General features: G+C 54.8%; 6 protein-coding genes across 6 annotated transcripts; 5 read left to right on the forward strand and 1 right to left on the reverse strand.

Annotated features, from left to right (window-relative positions):
* Positions 1–283: 283 nt before the first annotated feature.
* pigc (phosphatidylinositol N-acetylglucosaminyltransferase) lies at positions 284–1,890 on the forward strand (the record flags this gene model as incomplete). The annotated part of the gene is made up of 2 exons (XM_026753702.1): positions 284–632; positions 713–1,890. The coding sequence occupies 2 exons, from the start codon at positions 284–286 to the stop codon at positions 1,888–1,890; spliced, it is 1,527 nt and encodes a 508-aa protein (XP_026609759.1).
* An 889-nt stretch (positions 1,891–2,779) lies between these two features.
* CDV56_100605 (glycoside hydrolase family 18 protein) lies at positions 2,780–4,252 on the forward strand (the record flags this gene model as incomplete). The annotated part of the gene is made up of 4 exons (XM_026754224.1): positions 2,780–2,856; positions 2,926–3,212; positions 3,280–3,886; positions 3,949–4,252. The coding sequence occupies 4 exons, from the start codon at positions 2,780–2,782 to the stop codon at positions 4,250–4,252; spliced, it is 1,275 nt and encodes a 424-aa protein (XP_026609760.1).
* Positions 4,253–4,597: 345 nt separating this feature from the next.
* On the forward strand, positions 4,598–5,170 carry CDV56_100895 (uncharacterized protein; the record flags this gene model as incomplete). The annotated part of the gene is made up of 1 exon (XM_026754514.1): positions 4,598–5,170. One exon carries the CDS (start codon positions 4,598–4,600, stop codon positions 5,168–5,170), a length of 573 nt encoding a protein of 190 aa, XP_026609761.1.
* Positions 5,171–5,539: 369 nt separating this feature from the next.
* CDV56_101047 (FAD-dependent oxidoreductase) lies at positions 5,540–7,634 on the reverse strand (the record flags this gene model as incomplete). Its single annotated transcript, XM_026754666.1, has 4 exons — positions 5,540–6,447; positions 6,496–6,676; positions 6,725–7,121; positions 7,168–7,634. The coding sequence occupies 4 exons, from the start codon at positions 7,632–7,634 to the stop codon at positions 5,540–5,542; spliced, it is 1,953 nt and encodes a 650-aa protein (XP_026609762.1).
* A 2,243-nt stretch (positions 7,635–9,877) lies between these two features.
* Positions 9,878–13,146, forward strand: CDV56_101689 (NAD-dependent succinate-semialdehyde dehydrogenase; the record flags this gene model as incomplete). Its single annotated transcript, XM_026755308.1, has 9 exons — positions 9,878–10,004; positions 10,062–10,087; positions 10,142–10,178; positions 10,240–10,313; positions 10,366–10,745; positions 10,800–11,296; positions 11,533–11,576; positions 11,626–11,713; positions 11,765–13,146. The coding sequence occupies 9 exons, from the start codon at positions 9,878–9,880 to the stop codon at positions 13,144–13,146; spliced, it is 2,655 nt and encodes an 884-aa protein (XP_026609763.1).
* An 895-nt stretch (positions 13,147–14,041) lies between these two features.
* CDV56_102263 (uncharacterized protein) lies at positions 14,042–15,160 on the forward strand (the record flags this gene model as incomplete). The annotated part of the gene is made up of 1 exon (XM_026755882.1): positions 14,042–15,160. A coding segment is annotated over one exon (1,119 nt), but the record flags the coding sequence as incomplete, so codon positions are not given.
* Positions 15,161–16,153: the final 993 nt, after the last annotated feature.

The raw sequence follows: 16,153 nt of genomic DNA on the forward strand, positions 1-16,153 counted from the left end.
ACATAGGGCCATAACCTGAGAGAATCGGGAAGCGCCAAGTGTCCAATTAGGATGGCTCAGGGGCCAACTATATATAGGCTGACTAAGTCGGGACGCTAAACCTAAACGGGATGGAATCCTGACAGGATTAAGGTTGCAGTTGATGGCAGAATGACTAATTAACCACGTGGGCTTGCGCGTCTCCGGTCAGTTTGGCCTCTTTTCCATCCCCTGAAGGCCAAGTGAGCTTTTCCTTCAAAGCAACTGCTAACCATGCCCCAAGCATGAATTCAGCGTCTGCTCGATGCCTCCTCCACCCGGCTCACCTCCCCCTATCCCTCCGCCCGTCCCCGTTGAGACTCACCCCAACCGAACAAGCAGCTTGAAGCCTCCACCGCAACACCGCGCCCTCCCAGACCCCACACGGCTCGCTCCAGAAGACGCATATTTCTCCTCTTCTCATCTCAGAGGTCGGGCTGCGAATGCAAATTATGATGACTCGCTCCGAGCGCTGAATGGCAACGCTGCTGCTTTGCGACCGCCGCCCGCGTTTCCGGGCGCGGACAGTCGAAAAGACCGGAAAGTGAGGGGGACGAGCAGACGGAGGAGACGAAAAGGCGCATGGAAGAAGTTACTCTGGGTGAAGCAGTCATGTAAGTCTTGCCCACAAAATTTCATGGGTTGTAAATCCGGTTGCCAGAATGCTGAAGAAGCTGACGGGGTATGGCTACAGATCCGGACAACTACACCGACACCGAAACCTTCCTTGACCATCTCCAGCGCAACCCGCGCGTGCGGCCCTACGACTTCTGGCCTCTAGTGGCTGACTCGACAGTGATTGTTCAGCATGTCTGCTCGGTGGCGATTTTCGTGTGCTGTTTTGTTGGCATTGTCCAGGAGAGAGTGAGCCCTGTTTCGGTCGTGTGCTGGGGCAGTGTTGGGACGGCCATGGGGTGGATTCTGTGGGACGCTTGGGTTTGGCGAGAGCATCATGCTGAACAGTCTCGGAATGCGGAGCGAATCGCGGACGGGGACGACGGTTCTAGTTCGAGCTCTGCAGCGAGCTCGGTCAATCCGTCGTTGGGGGCTGGGTCGCGACCGGTTGGTCCGAAGGATGGACAGAACGAGGTTCACGGGCTGGGATTGACCATGTCAAGCGGCGAACCTGGCGAATTGCTGCGGCGACGTAGTACGGGATTCAGTGGTGAGGCTTATGGCACCTCTGATCCTGGCTCGCCTGGTCCCCAGGCCAGTGGCGGCTTAAGCAATATGCATTTGTACCATGGCTCACTGGAGAGCGACGAGACTTCATTATTCTCGTCAAGGAACCGCCAACGGCTATCGACCGTCAAGTCGGCGTTCCTGATCTACTTTTCGCTGCTGGGGCTCAGCCCGATCCTGAAATCTCTTACCAAGTCTACCGCCAGTGACTCCATTTGGGCGATGAGTTGCTGGCTGTTGTTCATGAACATATTCTCCTTCGATTACGGAAGCGGGGAGGGCGCGGGCGCCACCAAGTTCCCGGCTTCGCTGTCCACTAATGCGGCTGTGATGGCATCGACTGTCCTCGCGTCTCGCCTGCCGTCTACAACCCATGTCTTCAGTCTGATGTTGTTCTCAATTGAAGTCTTTGGACTGTTCCCCATCTTCCGCCGGCAGCTACGGCACATCTCCTGGACGGGACATGTGTTCCTGACGCTGGCGCTGGTCATTGTGGCCGGAGGTGCGGTAGGGATGACTCTGCGCGGAGGATGGACCGCCGCGGTGGTCGGGTCGTTGTTAGGGAGTATTTTGACGGCTTTTGCCATGGGAGGATGTAGCTGGTGGCTCATCAGCCTCCAGAAGTACAAGAACGTGGTGACAGGGCCATGGGACCCAGCGCGGCCGATCATCCGGCGACAGTGGGATTAGCTCAATGCCGGACCGCGTGATTTGGGAACTGGCCTTGAGCGCGTGTCTATGATGCAATGTAATTCGTGATATTCTCATTTGAGCTTGACGTGGTGTTCCGGTCCCTGATACGATACCCTTTGGTGTTCTACTTGATATTTATTTAGTAACTAATACTGTGCAAGGACCATAATCTCCTGCCAGGCTGCACAAGCCAGTTCTCTTAGAGTACATCAACTCAACAATAATTTATAATGTCTCGTGGGTCAGTGTTCAGCGCACTGTTCCTGCGTCTTGCGCGTCGAATACCAACCCCAGGAATGTACGGCTGTCCAGCATGCCAAAGGCCGCGTATTGAGGAGAATCCCGCCTGGACAACAATGGAAGCAACAAAATCAGGATTCGACCTTCAGCAGCATTTTTGCTTCAAAGGGGGGCTGAAAGATGATTGATTTGATCGCTTTGGGGCGGGATCGTCTCATCGTCGTGCTGCTTAGCTGTATGCTTCACCTTTCTGAGTTTGGCATCCGATTTTTCTATTGAGAGAGCATATTTGAAACACTTGCATTGGGGCCGGAAATGACCATGGCTATGAGGCATTCTGACTTCTCCACTGTATCATGCTGGGGCTGGGAATGTTTATTATGTTTCTGGCTCTGTTCAGTTACTGATGGGGCGAAGTTGCTGTGAAGGGGCCGTTTGTCTGTTAGCTACAGGGTATAACTAGCTCTGACGAGTTGTGAATCGCTTTCTTTTCTTTGGTATTTCACTCGGAGGGTCTTTGCCAGGGTTGGCACAACTCAGGCTGCTTTGTTCATATTCAGTCTGCTCGGTGGGCTGCTGCTTGTCTTTCTTCCTTTTCTGACACTCTTTTCATCAAGCACCTTCGTCTCGATTCGCTCAACGCAAGATGCTCAAATTCCTTCTGTTCAGCCTGATGGCTGTCCAGGCCGCGCTGGGCTTGAGATTTGCCATGTATATCGATCAGTAAGAGGCCTACCTAGACTTCCTGCACGCAGCCCAGGAACAGATTGACGCGATGAGCTGACAATTTAGGTACCACACTGTTGATCTCCCAGGTAGCGACCAGACCCAAGGCATTACACACGCTATCATGGCTTTCGCCCCGTCGAAGCAGTTCAACTCCGACTCCTCGTTCACTCCCTTTGAGCCTGTCGAGACCATGCGTAAGCGCTTCGGACCCGACACCAAGGTCATGATCGCCATTGGTGGATGGGGCGATACCGCTGGCTTCTCCGACGGGGCCAAAGATGAAGCCTCTCGAACCCGGTACGCGAAGAACGTTGCGACGATGATCAACAATCTGGGCTTTGACGGTGTTGGTAAGTTGGGATGCAGAGGCACCCCCGGTTGTCAAACATGCAGTGCTCACGCTAGCGGATGGAATAGATATCGACTGGGAATACCCCGGCGGCAACGGCGACGACTACAAGAAAGTCCCCAACTCGCAGAAAACCGGCGAGATCGAGACGTATCCGCTTTTCCTGCAGGCGATCCGCGACGCCATTGGCAAGGACAAGGTCCTGTCCATTGCAGTCCCCGGCAAACGCGGCGACATGATCGCCTTCACAGCGGAGCAAGGACCCAAGATCTGGCCGTCAGTCGACATGGTCAACGTCATGTCGTATGACTTGATGAACCGCCGCGACAACGTGACGAACCACCACAGCAGCGTGGCCGGCTCCCTGGATACCATCAAGGCGTACGAGGAGATCGGTCTCGACACGGCCAAGATGAATCTGGGATTCGCGTACTATGCCAAGTGGTTCATGACCGATCCGAACAGCGACTGTGCTGAGCACCCGATTGGATGCGCCGTCGTGACGCTGGAGAACCCTGATGGATCGGACGCGGGCACATCTGGCGTCTTGACCTTCGAGAAGAGCACCATGGCCGCTCCCCCGGATAATCTGCGGACGTCCACAGATGGAACCTGCGGCTATGCCAAGGGGACCAAGTGTCCGGCTGGTTCGTGCTGCAGTCAGTATGGAAACTGGTATGTTCTCTCCTCTACATCAACTCTACTCTGACCTCTCTGGGCCCGGCTAATTCGAACAGCGGCACCGGCAACGACTTTTGCCAGGCAGGCTGTCTCTCCGACTACGGCGAGTGCAAGGGCATATCCATTACCGATTCCTGGCGCCGCGCGCTCAAGGACGGCAAGACGGATGAGCAGGCTGGGGGACAGTACTACTGGGACAGCACGGTCAATGTCTTCTGGACCTGGGACACCCCTGCGCTGATCGATCGCAAGTTCAAGGACATTGTGGCGGCGGAGAAGCTGGGTGGTGTCATGGCCTGGAGTCTGGGGGAGGATACTCTGAACTGGGAGCATCTGAAGGCGATGCAGAAGGGGTTGTAGACCGATAGCCATTCATCACCCTGCTCGGTAGTCGGTACTTATACAGGTACAGGCTACAGCCATGTTCAGGGCTTAATACCTCGGAATATTTATCGCGCGTTAAATCGACCGTCGTCACGTAGTATCTAGTCGTACCTATGTTCTGAAGCAGGAAAAGGGTTGATAGTGATACGTACCTAGACTTCAGAGTTGACCAATCCGGTTGCGGGATGCAGCACGGGGTCGCTGTGGTGGCCGCCATTTCATCCGCAAACATCAGTACTCCTCATATCATATCATATCAATTTAAGCAGACGTTGACCTCAAGGAAAGCAGAATGAAGCATATACATCTCTCTCTGCAACAATGAAACTCGTCTACCTCCTCCTCCCGCTGAGCCTGGGCCTGGGGCTGCCAACCACCATTCCCGCCGACGGGGCGAAACTGGAAGTATACCAGCTCCAACACCCTGAATACCAACAACAGCAACAATCCATCCTCCCACAAGACCAACCAGACCAAGACCAACCCAGCCTCCACGGCTCATTCATCAACCTCAACCTCCGCACGCTCAAGCCCAATCATCTCCACCACCACCATCCCACCAACAACACCAACACCAACCAACCCACCGACAAAATCCTCCAAGCATACCTCCACACCCTCCACACCTCCCACCTCTGCACCCAGACCCTCTCGCAACACGCCCCCGAACTCATCGCCATAGCCCTCTTCTCCCTCCTCCCCCTCACCCTCTGCCTCCTGGCCCTCGCAGAGCGCATCGCCCGCTCCTGCACCGTAGAGGCGTATCCCGAGCGCGGGCGGCAGCAGCGCCGGTTTCTCGGCCGGGAGCGGCAGTGTCTGATGCAGGCGAGGCGGGAGCGGGAGAAGAGGGCGGTGCTTGAAAGGGGGTGGTGGATCGCGGAGCGTGGGCGTTGATGGATTCGACTAATTTGTTTGGATTTGATCTTGGATTTGCGATCCTGAGTGCAGGACTGGTCCCGGGATGGAAAGATGCATGCATGATGCGTCTTGGCTCTTGTCGTCTCTATACAGCATTGCGGGAATGTGGTAGGATACGGCACCTTTAACCGGGTGTCGACTTGAAAAGCCGCATGGTTTGGTGATCGGTGGTTCGTGGATCGAACCAACCGAGGATACAGGATGCGCTGGTACCATCTTGATTATCCCGCTCGGAGTCTGGGTTAATGAGACCTGATACAAAGGACGGAGTATCAGACGACGAACTTAATGTACAGTTTATCCTATGTATAATACATGTCTAGATAATATAGCCCTGGGGTACAGTTAAACCCGGCATAACCGACCATTCTGATCTGGCAGCCCATCCTCAGTCTCCACAGTCCAATCCTCGCTGCCTACAGCCGTAGGGGCATAGAACAAGCCGAACGGATCATACCGCTGCTTCAGCTTATACAGACGCGCATAGTTCTCGCCGTAGAACGCCTGCTGGAAGTTCGGCTCGAGGATATCCGCCTCGGACATGTAGGCGCCTGCGTCAGGGCAGGTCTCTCGCCATGAGCCCAGCACGTCGTTGGTGAAGGAGTTCATGGTATCCAGGATCTCAGCGTTGGTGGCATTGCTGGCCCAGCTGGTCGAGGTGATGGCGTGCAGGAGGGTGTTGCGGAAGGCCGGGTTCGCCGAGCTGGCCGGGTAGCCGGCCGGCAGCTCAGCCTTGAGGTTGAAGGCGAGCAAGGGGTATCCGGCCTCGATGGTGGACTTGAGGGCTTCAAAGGTGGTGTTCAGGAGAGTGGCGTTCTCCCAGTTTGCACGGGGGAAGAGCCGCGAGCCGGTCATCATCGTCGACGAGGCGACCGTCTCCAGCGGGAAGCCGGCCTGCCAGGCGTCGTAGAAGTTGTCGTAGTAGGTCGAATTGGGGGAATAGGTGATACCGAGCTCCTCGAGCTGGTCGTACCAGGGCTGCATGAGAGCGTTGAATTCCGCGACGGTGTGGTTGACGGCGAAGTAGGGGTTCATCAGGAACGTGAACGAGGCGGTGCCCGTGGCCATGACCCAGAAGTAGGCGTAGGTGCCTGCGTCGGCGTTGACGGCGAACCGGTCAAAGTAGGCGCGCACGCCGGCCCAGAAGGCGTCGACGGAGACGTTGGTGCCTGTCGAGAAGGAACCGGTCGACACCGTCACGCCGACCTTGGGGTGGACGCGCGAAATGATCGAGGTGACCACACCATAGGTGCCTACCACATTAGTGTGGGGAATACTTCAGAGACGGAAACAAAACATACCTCCACCACCTCCCCGCAAAGCCCAGAACAGGTCGGGATCAGTCTCCTCGGTCACGGTGACGAAGCGACCATTGGCCAGAACCACCTCGAGGGCCAGGACTTGGTCCGCAGCCAAGCCGTAGATGCTGGACATGGGGGAGTGACCACCACCGAGGACGAAACCACCGGCCACGCCAACAGTCTATCATTCCGTCAGTGACGAGTCACAGGGAGCCTCGGACGAGCTTACCTTGCCCTCACCACCAACGGTGGTGAACCCGAGTTCCTTAGCCTTGCCATAAATCTCAAACGCCTGGACACCGGCACCCATCTTGACAGCGGGACCGCTGTAGCGAGAGCTTCTGTAGTTCTCAAGGTACTCAATATCCTTGAGGTTGTGGGTCCAGATGCCCAGGGCACCGGCACCGGTGGACTTGCCGTTGAAGTCGTGGCCGGTGTTCTTGACGACCAGACGGATGCCGGTGTTGCGGGCAAAGTTGACAGCCAGCTGGATCTGAGCCACATTGCTCACATTGACCGCGTAGCTGCTGTAACCACCGACGGTGCAGTTGCCAGAGGGGTCGTCGGTAGGCAGACAGGTTCTACCCTCGTACAGTGGCCACATGATCGATGCGGGATCGGCAGCACTACCCAATTAGCCGGGAATCCTCCTTGTGAAAGGACGGAACTTACTGTATGTACGAGTTGGTCCAGTTGGAGGTCACAGCCTCACATTCCGCCGCATCGTACTCGGGCCACGAGGAGTAGCAAGAAGCGGCCAGAGGGACAGTCTTGACCAGTGCACCGCCCAGAAGCAGGTCAAACAGCTCCCAGGTCCATTTGGACGGCCAGAAGATATCACCTGGGAAGACCTTGCAGGACTTGAAACCGCGAGCGGTCAGATTGGCCGAGGCAGAACCGTTGTTGCCAAACGCAAAGAGCTGGGTCTGGTTCTGAATAGTAGTGCTGAGGTTGGCAAGCACCGCGTCCGTCAGCTGCAGAGTCTCTGCGGGGAAGAGAGAAGCACCCGCAGCCGTCGAGTTGGAGGATACGGACTGAACAGCAACAAGAGTGGCATTGGATTCGGCTGTGCAGGAGTTGCAGAGGGCAAGACCCGCAAGGAGGATGGCCTTGGGCGAGAACCGCTGACGGGGAGCCATCTTTTAAAGTGAAAATGGATGGATGATCAGCAACGGCGGATCAAGTCAGGGATGTAAGGACTGGTATTTAAGGATGAAGATGATGCTCAGCCATTCGGCAAAGTAGTTCTGACTCCATCCGGACGAACTCTGCATGGAGTATGGCGTGCCAACCGTCACTATGGGTGGACTTGGACGAGGAAGAACCCGGTCAGCAATAGTGTGCAGCATGGCTGGACTAATCACAGCAATTGACCAGTAAGATTAATAGCCCGAGTCAGGTTTTTCGTTCCTGACAGACAGCTGGGATCTAGATTAGTTAGTAGAAGTCGAGAAGAGATGAAAATGTCCCCGGCTCCTGCGGAGTCCTGCTGATGGCAATGCACCGCGAGGCCACGAGGCAAAGCTTGGATGGTCCACTTGCAACATTTAGTTGACTAGTTAATTACTCCGTAGTTGAGATAAGTATCACAGTGTGATGATACATTATGATTATTAGCATGCCTGAGATTGGAAGATTCGGCTATTTCGGAGAAACCCTGAATAATCCCTCAACTGGAGAGATTCCACTGTAGTCTCAGTCGCAACGGAAGACAGCCGAGATATTGAACCAAAGAACCTGATCAAATTATCTTTGGAGCACTCTGTGAATTAGATACCATCTGCCTGCAGAATTAAGAATCTACTACTCAACTGAACCACATAAACATTCATTGCTGACCGTGGGTTAATCGACGCCATCTACGGCGGAATTGCCGGAACCTCAAGCCACAACCTAAGCGACAGTATACTACTCTTATTGTTCACTATTACTGAGAACTATCAATCCTAACGGTGACATGGTTTGATGTGGTTGAGAACTACGGACATTTCTTCATCCACAGAGTATCATCCACAGAGTATCCAGGCAGTAGGGTGAGAAGCTGAATCGTATGATTATTCTTCGCAGATTGGCCCTATTTCATAGAGTCCCACAATCATAGACCAAGCCACTAAATATCCAAGCGGACGTTTAGCCAAATAATCCCCGTCGTTAGACCGTCAGATAAATAGAAAGTTAGCAACTTGCAATTTGCAAATATAGCCCCTCCTGTCCTGCATAGAAGATACACTAACGGCAATGCTTCGGAGCAAATGATCTAAAGGGGATAGACTCATACCAGATTCTGCCATGTATTGCAGAACTCGTCATGATTATAGTGCATTGTGCCAGAAGGATAAGATCACTCCGTTGAGAGAGTTACTCCATACCGTCCATATCGTAGAGTATAGATCACAGAGAGATCAAAGGCATGAGATGAGGATGTTGATCGCTGCCAATCTTTCGATCAACTCCAGTGATCATCGATCTGGATGGTCCGAGTGTACTTCTTCCCTGGTTACCTAAGACCATAAAGAGATCATTATGAGCGAGGGAATAATACCTGATTTGCAGCTTCTCCTAGAACCCAACGACAAGCGGAGACTCGAAATGAGACCACACAAGATGCGGGAAATTGCATGATGAAGAGTCCCACCAGCAACAATAAACGCCTCATTTCTTGTCTTACCTCGGCTTTTGCTAGAATACTAGATGATAACTGCCGTTCCTTTGCCCAATAAGTCCAAGCATACATCGCAGGAAGCCAGGTCCTATTCCCGTGTGGGCCACAGGCATCATTTTCCACACCGATGATCAAAGACATCGCTCCATCCCCTTCCTCGCCGATGTGGACCAGGGCTATGCTTGGACAAACTCAGTCTATCGAGTATCGCTTGGGCCCATTCGAACGGAGAACGCGTACTCCGTAATAGTCTAGTTTTAACTTCCAGCGGCTGCACTGACTCGGAGGGTACTCCATAATCTGTATGCACGAATAGCACCAGGACTTCTCCTCACGCTTCTAGAACCCGGCCGTAACGGAGATTCATCCAAATTTCTGGAAATCGGGATTGACCCTTTCCGGATTGCTGGTTCAACTGCAGACGCCTCGTGGCTTTAGTGCATTCCCCAAGGCGGCAAGAGGAAGAGAAAACGCACAGAAAATATATGGCCGTTGAGCCAATCCAGATTCCAGGTTGATTCTTGTGGAGGTGGTGGAACCCGAGGGCCCTAGTCTTGAAGTTAACGGTTTGAGCCTGAACGCGAGATGAGACTTGGGATGGGGGCGAAGATTGTTTCTGTGGACTGTGTCGAGAGGGACTGGACTTTCATCCACTGAGTACTACCTCATTCACTTCCTCTATTTCCCTCAAACCTTGTCGTTTTGCTGAGATGAAGTACGATGACAGTCGATGACAGTCATCAGAGGACTGCGCTGGGGGTGGTTATCGCTTTTCCGGTGCTAGGGGGCGTTGCGATTATCCTGCGGTACTGGAGTCGCTTTCTGTCGCGAACTTCTTTTGCGGGTGGTGAGTGATGTGATAATTTGCGATGGATACTTGACTGACAACTGCTTCGACCAATAGATGATCTATTCATCACCGCTGGATACGTATGTTGTCACTGCTGTTGATGGCTGAGGCTGTACTGACGTGGATTCGGTCAGGTTCTCGCCGTAGTGCAGTCAGTCACCTCCTGGTTCTGTAAGTGTTTGACCACTTTTTAACCTCAGTAGTGCTGTCAACTAACACATCTCTCTGTTAGACATCAAAACCAACTACGTTGGTATCCACAGCTGGGATATCCCTGCAGACCGAGACGTCAAGAAAGGATTGATTGTAAGTCCTTCAGACGAAGATATCAACAAAAAGCAGGCACTCACTTCTGTAGTGGAACTTTGTCAACCAGCTCGTCTACAACCCCTGTCTCACCCTGATCAAAATCTCCATCCTCCTCTTCCTCCGTCGGCTGGACTCCAAGTCGCGCGTTGTCAACGGCCTCATCTGGGCAACTCTCGGCATCACCATCGGTCTGTTCCTCGCCGTCCTCTTCGTCGATATCTTCCAGTGCAGCCCAATCGCATATGTGTATGACACCTCCATCGAGGGAGGCACCTGCATCGACCAGGGAGCCTTCTATGTTACTACCGCAGCGCTCAACCTCTTCACCGACGTGCTCGTCCTCTCCGTTCCTATCATCATCACCTGGTCACTGCAGATGCCTGTACGGCGCAAGATCGCCGTCTGCATCATCCTCTGCTTTGGTGGCGTGTAAGGACCTGAAAGTATCTTCCCAGCTAAAAGAACGTTATCTAACTGCAGCAGGGCGACCGCCATCGGCATTTGGCGCATCATTATCCTCGCCCAAGCCTTCTTTCCCACGCACGTCAACACCGACCCAACCTGGGACATCGGCTTCTGCAGCTCCGCGATCGAAGTCAATGTCGCCGTCATGGCCGCATGCGCCCCATCCACCAAAGCCATTCTCGGCAAATACCTCCCCCGCCTTCTAGGCACCTCCAAGGGCGCCTCGTCCAAGTACGGAGCCACAAACAGCTGGAGCCGTCGGTTCCAGTCAGGAGTAGGCTACTCTCGGACCAAGTCCGCCCGCGGCGCGGACGACGGGTTCGAGCTGGCGGATCCGTACCAGGTCAAGATGGACGTCATCTCGGCGGACCGCGAGATGCGCAATTATACCAGACACGGCGAGAGTCCCAGTCTTAGCAGCGACGAGGGAGTAGCGGGGATTGTGCAGACGATTGACGTGTCGGTGCGGTATAACACACGGGAAGAAGAGAACTCGGTATCGCACTCGCGCGAGGGTAAAACTGGAAGTATTGACAGTCTTGTCTAAATTCTCCTTTGTCGATGTACATATTAAAAGAAAATGCTATACTAGAATATCTGCATGATATAACGGCTATAACGGCGACACAAAATCCTACAACCGAGTTACCGACGATGGAGTGCGGGGTCAATGATTTGCTGTTCGAGATAAAGTCGCACAGAGCCCCTCATTGCGGATCTTTTCAACTCACCTCCTTTTGACATCAAATAGGCAAGGATATCAAAATGGCCAAGGAGTATCAGTTGCCATTCAAGGTATGCGGCACTACCAGATGAACCGCTTACGCTGGCTAACTTCCTTCAGCTTGAAGATCCCAGTCTTCTACATTTCGACTCCTTTGTCGGAGACAAATGGGTTCAGGCCCAAAGTGGGAAACGATTCGAAGTCGTGGGTAGGGACTACTACTTTCCTCTGATTGAAACCTACGCTAATATCAGTATAGACCCCGGCACTGACACACCCTGGGCCAGCTGTCCCGCCAATGGCGTGGAAGACGTGAATCCCGCCGTCGAGGCCGCCCACAAGGCGTTCGAAACCTACAAGAAGACCAACCCCCGGCAGCGCGCCCAATGGCTCATGAAATGGGACGCTCTCATCCGGGTCGCGCGGTCCGACCTCGCCCAGATCCTCACCCACGAGACGGGGAAGCCCCTCGCCGAATCGTACGGGGAGATCGACTACGCCACGGGCTTCACCTGGTGGTTCGCCGGTGAGGCGGAGCGCATCCACGGCACGGTCAGCGTACCCTCGGCGCCCAACCGTCGTGTCTTCACGGTCAAGCAGCCCATCGGCGTGGCCGCCGCTTTGGTCCCCTGGAACTTCCCCATCGCCATGGTCCTGCGCAAAGCAGGCGCCGCCTTCGCCGCCGGCTGCACGATGATCGTCAAACCTAGCCCGGAGACTCCCATCACGGCGCTCGTGCTGGCGCACCTAGCGCAACGCGCGGGTTTTCCGGCAGGCGTGTTCAATGTGCTGACCACCGACTTGGAAAACACGCCGCCGCTCAGCGAGGCGCTCTGCAAGCACCCGCTCGTCAAGAAGGTGACCTTTACGGGATCCACGCGTGTCGGCAAGCTGATCGCTGCGCACTGCGCCGAGGGGTTGAAGAAGGTGACTCTCGAGCTGGGCGGGAACTGCCCCTTCATCGTGTTCGACGATGCGAACCTCGACCAGGCGCTGGACCAGCTGATGGCGCTGAAATGGCGGCATGCGGGTCAGGCGTGCATCACAGCCAACCGTGTGTACGTACAGGCGGGGATCTACGACAAATTCGCACAGATGCTCAAGGAACGCACGGAGAAGTTGGTCGTCGGCCACGGCGCGCACGAGAGCACCACCATGGGCCCCGTCACGACGCCGCGGGGCGTGGATAAGGCGCTGGCGCAGGTCGAGGATGCGCGCCGATTGGGGGCAGACGTGATCCTCGGCGGCAGACCGGTCCCCGGGCAGAAAGGGTACTTCTTCCAGCCGACCATCCTGACGGGGATGAGGGAGGAGATGCTCGTGTCGCGCGAGGAGACGTTTGCGCCCGTTGCGGCGCTGTACCGGTTTGAGACGGAGGAGGAGGCGGTGCGCATGGCCAACCAGACGAGCATGGGACTGGCCAGCTACGCGTTCACCAAGAATATCGACCGTATGTGGCGGATGTTGGAGAATCTCGAGGCGGGCATGATTGGCATGAACACGGGTAATGCGTCGGCGGCGGAGTCGCCGTTTGGTGGCATCAAGGAGTCGGGATATGGCAAGGAGAGTGGGAAAGAGGTGGCTGTCAACGAGTATCTTATCACGAAGACGGGAACTCTGACAATTGAGGGGCAGTACTAGTAGTTTGTTGTTGTTGTTGAAAATTGGGTCAACTGGCGATCTCGCCGGATGCCGTCCGTTCCATGTGATAATCGGTAAAGAATCAACTCCAGCAAAGTACAATCCAAACGATAGGAATGATAATAAAGATGACGATATGCTATCTTGATCTTCTCCAACAGAGCTGTCGCTTAAAGACTTGTTGTGTAACCAGTCAGTCACTAAGGCGTGAACCGACCAGATCCGGGCTGCTCGTGGAAGATTCCGCTTCGCGTATTCTAAACGAGCGAAGGACGGAGTAGTCATAATCTTCACGGACCCCTCTTTCATATGATGCTTATTATCGGATAGCTCTCCAGGGCCAAGGGATCTTTTGATAGATGCAAACCGCTATTATTACCTGCAGCGATCTCTCCACAATGGCCGAACATAATACATAATAATCCTCCGCGGCCGGTCGCATCGTCGAGTCTTCCTGTTTGAGAGTCTGAGACGACAGATCGTCTGGATGTCCTGTTCAATGCATGGGAATTGGAATCATAGCCTCCCACCTACAGTTACTATAGACTATCTTAGACTATCTACACGAGATGCGAGACTTGCACGACAGACTCCGCTACAACGTGATCGCGAATTGCCTAATCGAGTAAGCATCTGCTCTCTCTCAGAGTCTTGGGGCGTCTGTAGCCTTGACCTCGTCTTATTCGGATCGCTATTATTAAATTGACAAGAATCCCCTGTTCTACTTTATTCATCCTTCTTGGTTATTTCTACCTGTCTTTTGACTTTATTCCTACCTTGTTGTCTTGTTGTCACCCTTTCCATGACGCATTAGCCTTGATTATTTGGTTGGACTATATAGACGAGGTGGACTTCTCTCTTCATTTTCCTTTCCTTTCCTTCTTCTGCTCTCATAATGGAGATCGATACCCTCGACTCCCTGCGACACCTCATCCAATGCCACCCTCTCATCGATAATCACGCGCACAACATCCTCGACAAGGCCTCAGCCTGCAACTACGCCAAATATCCCTTTGAGCAGATCACCTCTGAAGCTCAAGGGATAGCGCTACATAATGCCACCTCTACACTGCCTCTTCACCGGGCGGCCTCCGAGCTTGCTGTCCTATACGGCTGCCCCTCGTCCGACTGGGAGCAAGTCAAGGCGGCCCGGCAGGAATGGGTGGAGCGCGACTACGACGGCTTGATCCGCCAGTGCCTGCAAGGGACCCATACCTTGCTTCTGGACGACCTCCTGACTGACCAGGACATCGAGCCGTACCAATGGCACGATCAATTCACCGTGTCCGCGACCAAGCGCATTGTGCGGATTGAGGCGCTGGCGGCGCGGATGCTGGCGACCGTGATGCGTGCTGAGACGGGGGATGTCTCTGTCCTCGAGAATCGGTTCCAGGCGTTCCGCGATGGCTTTCACAGGATGATCTCCGAGGCTATCGCAGACCCCGCCGTGGTGGGGTTCAAATCGGTCATCTGTTACCGGACCGGGTTAAACGTCCAGCCAACCGATGAAGACGCTGGCGTTTTGTTGCAGTCCTTTGCTCGTACCATCCACTCCTCAAAGTCCGGGTATCGGGTCGAGGACAAGCCCCTAAACGATTGGCTTGTCCGTCAGACCCTCGACCTGCTCCAAGCCGCCAGATCCGGCAGCAAAGATTGTAAAAACAAGCCGTTGCAGCTCCATACTGGTCTCGGAGATAACGACATCAGTCTGGTGCTGGCCAACCCGGCCTACTTGCAACCGCTGATTGCGCGGTATCCCAACGTCGACTTTGTGCTGCTGCACTCCTCGTATCCGTACACGCGTGAAGCGGGCTATCTGGCCTGCGTCTATCCCAATGTGTATCTCGATCTTGGGGAGGTCTTCCCCATGGTCAGTCGGGATGCGCAGGAGTCCATCATTCGGGACAGTCTGGATATTGTCCCGACCAAGCGACTACTCTGGAGTACGGACGGCCACTTTTTCCCAGAAACGTTCTACCTAGGCAATAAGCAGTTCCGCAATGTATTAGAAAAGGTGTGTGTCCGTCTTTGCCTGTATGGTATAATCGCAGCTCTGATTGTCGCAGGTTTTTGTAGACTACATCCGTCAAGGAGACTGGACAGTCACACAAGCAAAGGAAGCAGCGGCGGACATACTCTTTCACAACTCCAACCGTCTCTACGACCTGAACGAGCAGCTGTCCTTCGAGCCAGTATCCAAGCAAACCACCATCGCCTCCACTGACGCTCTGGACACGTTCATGCGGTGTAATCCTGAGGTCAAATACGTATGGATGCAATGGGTCGACTACACCGCAACGACCCGCCTCCGTATCTTTCCCGTTCCCGAATTCGCCAAGATCGTGCGCAAACAGCGTCGCATTGGAATCAGTCTCTGCGTCTTCTGGATGCTGCAGGACGACTCCATGACCCCTGAAGGCACGACAACCGGGCAATTCTACATGGAACCCGACCTGACGAGCCTCAGCCCCAACGTCGGACTCGACTCCAAAAGCGCCACCGTCATGACCTTCTGGCGATCCGAGGACAATACCCCCCTCGAGGGCTGTCCGCGGACCGCACTCCAAAACATCGTCGAAAAACTGCACACCGACCACGGCATCACCATCACCTGCGGCTTCGAGATCGAAGTCGTCTTCCTCCGCCCTGTCACCGACCCCTCCACCGGCGAAACCCGGTACCTCCCCGCGCTAACCAACCACTCCTGGTCCCAGATGACCAGCGACACGCGCCGCATGCTGCCCCTCCTCGAAGAGATCGCCGACACCCTGGCGGCCATCGGCATCCCCCTCGAGCAATTCCACTCCGAGTCCGCCCCGGGCCAATTCGAGTTCGTCCTCCCGCGCAACAGCCCCTTACCCGCCGTCGACACCCTCCTCAAAGCCCGCCAGGTCGTCACCCACATCGCCGAGCGCCACGGCCTCCGCGCAACCCTCCACCCGCGACCCCTCCCCCACGCCGCAGGCACAGCCTCCCACGCGCACGTCTCCATCTCCCCCCCTTCAAA

Source organism: Aspergillus thermomutatus (assembly GCF_002237265.1).
Source record: "Aspergillus thermomutatus strain HMR AF 39 chromosome Unknown NODE_420, whole genome shotgun sequence".
Taxonomy (NCBI): domain Eukaryota; kingdom Fungi; phylum Ascomycota; class Eurotiomycetes; order Eurotiales; family Aspergillaceae; genus Aspergillus; species Aspergillus thermomutatus.